Genomic DNA, 7,917 nt, shown 5'->3' with positions numbered 1-7,917 from the left:
CAGAATGCAGGCCAGGAGGGCTGAAGCAAGGAAGGAGAGGGGCTTCGAAGGGATATCTCCTAGGAGGTAACTCATTGGCCTGGTGTTCCCTACTTCAATAACTTCAAACCACTCCCTAAAACCCAACTTCTCTTTTTCCTCCTCACTACCCTCAACCGCTTCAGTTTCTCCCTGATCTGTGACCTGCATTGAAAACCTTGGAGTTCACTGAACAAAGGAAATCTTTTTCTGTAAAAGATTAAAAACAAAAAAACCCTTTTGTGTTATGAGTAAACATCCACTAGAGGACAGCATTCCTTAGAAATGATGGAGGTGGCATTCCAAAATCCAGAGTTCTTAAGGACTGAAGTCAGCCTTTTACACTCTTTCTGGGGCAGGATAACAGAGTTAGGTGGTGAGGAGGAGGGAAAGAGGCTCGGAGGTAGAAAACTTAATAGCCTGACCCCAAAGTCCATGAGTCACCAAAGAACTCTTGAAGACCCCCTGTAGATCTCCTAAGAGACTTGGGAAGAGGGCAGGTTAGATGCTTGGGGAGTGAAGGCCATGGAAACTCCTAAATATAGCTATGGGGCAGAAGTCTGGCAGGGGGTGGGAAGGAGGGAGGACACTGTGTACAAATGGGGCAGGGCAATCTGCTGAGATCAAACTGCAGTTAGGGGAGCTGAGACCACATCCCAGACTTCAGACAGGTGGCCCTGGAATTCCTGAGCCTATGTCCAGGGCTGACATAGGAGAGAAGGGAATCTCCTGTGAGGCGGAATGTTGGCAGTGCCAGTATGCCCAGAATTGGGATGGCAGTGAGGTAGTTCTTCCCTTCCTAATAATGACAGAGATATAATCTGATTCTTCTCCAGTGTCATCCTACCCCTCTCCCTAGGGTGTACCCCAAGAACTTGGAGAGAATATTCTTGTTTTCAGCCTGGCTACAAGACAACTTCTGTGTGTATAAGTCTGTGTTTGTTTGCTTCTCTCTGTCTGCCTGTCTGCATGTCAGATAGACGTCTGTCCATCTCTATCAATCCCTCTCTTTGTGTCCTCTCTTTTTCCACAGAAGGGATGTTTGGGTGAGTGGGGGATACAGGAGCAGGTCGCCCAGCCTTACAGAGGAATGGCTAATGTTCAGGGGCAGCATGTACCCAGATGGGGCTTAGCTGGAGGGGCTTCATCTTACAAACTGTTATATCCTATTTATAGCCCCTAGAAAGCTCTGTATCCTGGGAGTCCCATACATTTTTCCCCAGCTGTTACTTCCTTGAGTCTGGATTCTTGTCTTTCTTTGTGTCCCACTATAAGGGCAAAAAACAAGAAAAACCATGCCCACCCTTTTAGATCCATAAGCAATCCAAAGGAAGGAGTGTGCAGAAGGAAATAACTCAAGGGAATAAAGCCATCCTTTTAGCCCATGGAGACCATCTTAATGTTACTTCTTATCGCACCTTAGTTCTGTATTTAAGACCAGGTTGGTCCCCCAGAAACTTACCCAAAGACACCACAGTTTATTCTACATCTTGACTAGATATCCATGTCTAAGCTTATCACAAGACTGTAATAAGGGGGTACATATTGGGTAGGGGGAGAATGACAATGGAGAGGTATCAGATTGTTTCTCTAAGGGCCATTATTAGGAAGGGAAGAACTCCTGCCTCTCTGCCATCCCAATTCTGGAAGTGCTGGCACTGCCAACACCCAGCCTCCTGCCTCCTGCCTTGTCTCCTACGTCAGCCCTGAACACAGGCACAGGAATTCCAGGATCAGCCTGGGTGATGCTCTTAGCCACCCTCTATGCTGTCTGATCTCAGAGCTGGGATGCCATTCTTGTGGGGCTATTTCTGAAAATAAACAGATCAGCTGGAAAGCTGGTTAAGCTCCTGCAGTCTTTCACATCTAGAAGCCCAGAATGGTTATGAATAGGCATGAAGGGAAGAGGGCCTCTTTACAGGAATCTCACCGCAGTATTGGGTTCGATGAGGCGACGCTGCAAAGCCTGGGCATCTTCCCACTGCCCAGTGAGGCAGAGTCTCTCCAGCTGGCACACTTGTGCTCCCAGGACATTGGCCAAAGCACAAATACCCCCAACGGCTCCTGCCACCACAGCCAGAGATAAAACTCAAAACATACTCACATGCTGTGTTCTCTCCACCCTTCACCTCCCCTGCCCATACACGTGACCCAGAGAAGCCCTGAATCCTGGAACAGATCTTTCCTTTCTCCTAGGAGACTTAGAATCCTAGCACTTCAGATATAGTAGGGACTCGAGAAATCACCATTTAGGATGATCCCATTTTACAAAGAGAATACTGAGGCCTAGAGAAGCAAAGTGACTCAGGTCTCCAAACTCCCAGTGATCTTGTCCCTAAACCACATTGCAGCAGACCAATAAGTAAGACTCAAAGGGCTCTGTCTTGGGACTCAAGTCAACCACATGCCCAATGCAGACATGCATGGTGAGAAAGCAGAGTCATCCTGACATTGATCACTGAGCACAGGAAAAGTTGGAACTTTGTGACCACAGAATATAGATTAACAAGGAGAAAAGTTGTCATGCATGAGTGAAATAGATTTCAAAGAACCAAATGCTATTTAGAGGACTTTGGTGGGCAGCAAGAAATTGGAGCTATGATGCTGACTGGTCAGAAGTCCTTCTCCCTCTCTGTACTCAGGAGCAGGGAGGAATGTTTCAGATGAATCAAGACCCTATCTGCCAGCTAAGTCTCCTTTTCTGTGACCCCAACCCCAAGAGACCCAGATCAGCAATAGGGAAGAAGCCTTATTCTTTTGCCACTTTAGGCCCCAAAGGAATCTAAACTAATTAGAGAAGAAACTAAGGCAGAAATTGGGTCTAGGCCTAGGGAAAAAGAGCCTTACAGGTCCATCCTCCCACTACATTTCCCTTGTCTTTAGGGCCTGGGAAAAGAATTGTCAAGTCATGATCCAGCAAAAGCCCAGGGAGAATTAGGGTCCCTTCAGGCTAGTAAGCAGATCATTCTTTCCATAAGCCCTTGGAATCGAGAGCCCTGGGCTACTCTGGTTGGAGGTGGACCCCTCATCTTCCACGTGTGCCTCTGTCTCTCAGGGACCATGATATATATACTCGGATACAACTGACAAGAGAGTTTGCACTTAAAAGTGGGAAGACCAGCTGGGTGACCCTGGATGAGTCAATGAACCTCTTGAAACCTCAGTTTCTATAAAACAGGAAGAGAGTAAGCCCCTAACAGTGATATGAAGTGGGTCAGATGTGATGATGTGCTTTGAAACTCCCAAGCCTATACAAAGGCGAGCTATTCCAATTATTATTGACCCCAAATGAATAACTGTCTTTTATATAGCATGTTTAAAGTCTGTAAAGAATTTGAAATACATCATCACATTTAAACCTCAAAACAATCCTATGAGGTAAGGGGGAAGGGTTGATGGGAATAAGCATTTATCTAGCAATATTATCCAGGCATTGTACTAAAGTGCTTAACAAACATCTCATTTAATGCTCACAAGGATCCTGCCAGGAAGATGCTTTTTTTGGTCTATTTTACAGTTAATTGAGAAAGAAGTTAAGTGACTTGCCCAGGGTCATCTAGCTAGTAAATGTCTAAGGTTGGATTTGAATTCAGATCTTCCTGATGCCAGACCCAGCACTCCAGCCACTGTACCCAAGATAAGTATGAAGATTATCATCTCCATTTTACAAATGAAAAAATGGACTCTCAAAGAGGTGAACTGATTTGCCCAAGGCCCCACAGCTAGTAAGTGTTAGAAGGAGTCGGAGTATTTGAACTGAGATCACACCGAGTCTAATCAACAACTCATGTGACAATTTGAGGGACTCCAGCTTCCAACAAAATAACACAAACAGAGCAAGAAACCCCAAGTCCCTTTCCATTCAATCTAAGGATCCATCCAACTGCCTCGGGATGAGTCATTCTATACTCAGAGATAGGGAGAAGAAGGTGACTGAAGGGGAGGGGCCCAGGGCTACCGTCCAATGTGAATGATTTACAAGGTGAGATTACAGGAGCTAAATCTGTATCAAAACAGGGAGACTGGGACATTTGAACAGGCCCTAGGTGTCCCCACAACATGCAAGGCACTCTTTGCCCCAGAGGGCAAGGCAGCCAAACAAAATTAGGTGCCAAATGCTCACATAGGCCAGCCTCCTGGCAGTATTTCTGAGACTTCAGAGTAACTAGGCTGGCTACCTCTCTACTCCATTTTCAGACCTGCTCCCCCCATTTGGTCACTTCAACAGTCTCTAGTTGTCTCTTTTCTGACTCTATCTTTTTCACAGTAAGTACTGGCAATGGAGTTAGGAAGACCTGAGTCTAAATCCAGTCTCAAACACTAGCTGGGTAACCATGGACGAATCACTTCACCTCTGTCTGCCTCAGTTTCCTCAGCTGTTATGTTGTTGTGAGAATGAAATGAGAAAATATCTATAAAGCATTTAGCACAATGCCTAACATACAGTAGGTGCTTAATAAATGCTTGCTTCCTTCTTGCCTCCTTGTCTCTGTATATAGATTCCAAATACACTACAAAGTATCAAAGTGGAAACCCCAGAATCTGGAGGGGTTGACCTACCTATGGCATAACTGGCCAACAGGAAGCCAGCAGATCCTGCCAACACCTGAAAATCGTTCTTCTTAGTTTTGTGAATGATCAGGCCCATTCGGGTCACCTGCAATATTCAACAGAGCATCAGATCAGAGGCTAGAAAAGCTCTGGATACAAACTGGGCTAGGGCTAGGGGAGCATCATTAAGACCAAAGAAAAGCTCAAAAGCTTAGACAAGGTAAGAGAAAGAAAAACCAGAGAAACCCAGGAATGGGGATTGGAAGGAGGGAAATTAGGCTGGGGACCTATAGCCTCTAGGGAGTCATAGGAGCAAAGATTTAGAACTGGAAGGGACCTTTGAGGGAATTTGATCCAGTTCTCCCCCTCTATTTTGCAAATGAAGAAACTGAGACCAGAAAAGTTCAATGATTTGCCCAAGATTACACAGAGAATAAATAACAGAAACAGAATTTGCCTCCAAATTGGGTCATCTTTCTATAATAAAACACAGCCTTCCTAATTAGTCTAGTTCTTAATGAAATTACCTGTGCCGGTAGGGCATGAATGGATGTAATCCCCTGGGGGATTCAATTCAATTCAACCCATTTACTGAGTAGAAATCACAGTGCTGAGATAGAGAGATAAGCTCTTTGGAAATCAAAGTTTTAAAAAGAAACGTTAAAAAAAAATTTTTTTTATAAATAACTGGGGAAAAATAAAATACTAAATAAATTCAAAAAAATTTTTAATTAAAAAAAATTAACTCCTCCTAGAGGTTACAGCCAACTAAGGGAGTTTATAGTTTATATGTGCATAAATAACTACTATACAAAAGGATGTATAAGTTCAAGAGAAGAGTCAACAAAGTATAATTTGAGATATTGAGGAGAGAAAAGCCTTAAGTAACCTCGCGGGGGGATGAGGACAGTGAGGGGAACAGAGATGGTATACAAGTTGTACTTTAAAAAGATTCAACAGGTCAAGAGAAGACTGGCTGTCCAAGGGACCCTGGGGACTGCCTCTGACTCACGTCTCCTCCACTCTCCTTAATGCCCACGATGTTTGGATGCTGAGATAAGGTGACCACAGCATCCACAGGTAGATCTAGTCCTGTGTTAGCTGGGACATTATACAGCACCACTGGGATTGGGGACAAATCAGCCACCTGAAAGGTACAAAGAGGAGAGGGCATAAGCAAGCCCCTGCCCCAGGCCTGTGGAACCCACGCTTCATTGTGTCCTTCTGCCTCCTGTCTTGGATTTCACAAGTTACCTGGGTCTTAACTACAGGTAGCCATTACAACTGGAAGCACCTCTAGGGCATATAGACTTCATCTTTCTCCAGAAGAACCTATCTAATGTTTAATTCTTTAAGCTTAATTTTCCCTTTTTCTCCTTCCCAATCCAGCCTCTGCCCCATCCTCTGGACCTATCATCTTTGACAGACATGCCCTAAGACTTGAAACACCTTGGTGTAGTGGTGGACCAGGACTGAACTGTTCATCCTGCCTCGATAGTAGCATGGTGTCACCACTAGAGCAGCGTCAGCTCCAACCTGGGCCATGCTGACGGTCATCTCAATGGTGGCTTGAGTGGCTGTAGGATGAGAAAGGCAATTTTGTGTGTAGCAAAAGGAAGACATGATAGCATCACAGATTTATAACTGGTAAGCTCTTATACCTTAAAAGAACATCTAGTCAACTTCATCATTCTACAGATGAAAAAACTGAGACCCAAAGAAGTTGAGGGACTTTCCTAAGGTCATGCAACTAGTGAATAACTGAGGTAAGATTCCAACTTGAATCCAGTGTTCTTTCTACTTTCCCGGCCCTGAAGCAAGACTTTGGAGCAAGGATAGTTTTAGGATAGACAAAGTAAAACAAAGTAACCCAAATCCTCAACACGAAGGATTAAGGGACTTATGTGTCACCAACCTACCCTCTACCCCCACTCAGAGATCACCCAAGCACATGGCTTCTTACACTCGCAGCCTGAGCCAGCTATTAAGAGTTTGTCCTTGGGCATCACTTGTCGAATTCGGCTTACCACCTCCAGCCGTTCAATGCTCGTCAGGTAGGGGAACTCGCCATTGGAACCCTGCACCACAAAGCCTGCAAAAAAGGGTCCATTACCACCTGGGTGAGTCAACATGGTGAAGGAGGAAAAGTCATAGCTATGGAGCAAGCAGACCTGGGATCAAGTTCTAGCCCTGACACTTACTAATTACACAATCCCCAGCAAATCACTTAACCTCTGTAAGACTCAATTTCCTCTTTAAAATAAGGGTCATAGAACTGGCTCTAGAGCTGGAAAAGACCTCAGAGCTCATCTAATCCAACTCCTTCCTTTCCCAGATGAGAAAACTGAGGCTCAGATATGTTAGGGGACTCGTCCCTAGTCACACAAGGAGTAAATGGTAGAATTTGTATGTGAACCCAGGCTCCTGACTCTAGACTGAGCACATTTTCCATTGTATTATGGTGATACATTCATTTCCTACCAGGACTTTAATGAGGTAAAGTTCAGGGAGTTTCTTCCCTTCAGTTTAATTCAATTCAGTCTAACAAACATTTATAAAGAAATTTGTGTAAGGCATCATACTAGGAACAAATAATAAATAAAATAGGTCCTATCTCAAGAAGCTGACTCTCTACTTACATTCTACCCCAAAGAGTGAAAATTTGGACTGTGGTTATTCCCCTGAATGTTCCAGTTCTGGTCACCTAGTCCTAGGAATATTGTCATTACTGTAGTTCTCCAGTCATTTCACTCATGTTCAATGTTCCTGGCCCCATTTAAGGTTTTCTTGGCAGAGATATTGGAATGGTTTGCCATTTCCTTCTCCAGCTCATCTGACAGATGACAAAACTAAAGCAAACAGGGTTAAGTGACTTGCCCAAAGTCATTCAGCTAGTAAGTGTCTGAAGTCACATTTGAACTCAGGAAGAATCCAAGCCTAGCGCCCTATCCACTGTACCACCTCGCTGCCCATCCAGGAATATTAGTCTGTTCAAATGGATGATCTAGTTCAGACTTGGTAGGGCAGCAACATGGCAGACATTCACTCTTACAGCGAAAGGGGCCATTAATCACACAATGACATTGGTTCATTTAAGCATTGCAACTACAAGTGCACAGAGGGCAACCAGGTAAAAAGAGTGGTGTCTGTGTGTACGTGTGTGTGCATATGTGCGTATGTGTGTGTTGACAAGAAAAAGATGCATAAACAATTATGATGATTTACCATACACCACGCATGCAGAAATGGCTAGAAACTGAATAGATCAGAAACCTTGCATTCATAATCTCCCTTAGATATAGGAAGGTGGCCAATATAGGTCAAGCTGCCCTGAGGCCAGAGTTTGCC

General features: G+C 44.4%; 1 protein-coding gene across 2 annotated transcripts in view; it reads right to left on the bottom strand.

Annotated features, from left to right (window-relative positions):
- Positions 1–7,917, bottom strand: part of HOGA1 (4-hydroxy-2-oxoglutarate aldolase 1) — a 36,005-nt gene that overhangs the window by 2,243 nt on the left and 25,845 nt on the right. The window contains exons 2-6 of one of the 2 annotated variants that reach the window (XM_072626631.1): positions 6,533–6,661; positions 6,019–6,146; positions 5,582–5,716; positions 4,579–4,675; positions 1,949–2,082 (exon numbers count right to left, since the gene is read on the bottom strand). In XM_072626631.1, the coding sequence (XP_072482732.1) occupies positions 1,949–2,082; positions 4,579–4,675; positions 5,582–5,716; positions 6,019–6,146; positions 6,533–6,661 (623 nt within the window). Of the gene's footprint in view, positions 1–1,937; positions 2,083–4,578; positions 4,676–5,581; positions 5,717–6,018; positions 6,147–6,532; positions 6,662–7,917 lie in introns of both variants that reach the window. The other variant, XM_072626635.1, reaches the window with a different exon arrangement.

Source organism: Notamacropus eugenii, chromosome 1 (assembly GCF_028372415.1).
Source record: "Notamacropus eugenii isolate mMacEug1 chromosome 1, mMacEug1.pri_v2, whole genome shotgun sequence".
NCBI lineage: Eukaryota > Metazoa > Chordata > Mammalia > Diprotodontia > Macropodidae > Notamacropus > Notamacropus eugenii.
This window is presented reverse-complemented; position numbering and strand designations above follow the sequence as displayed.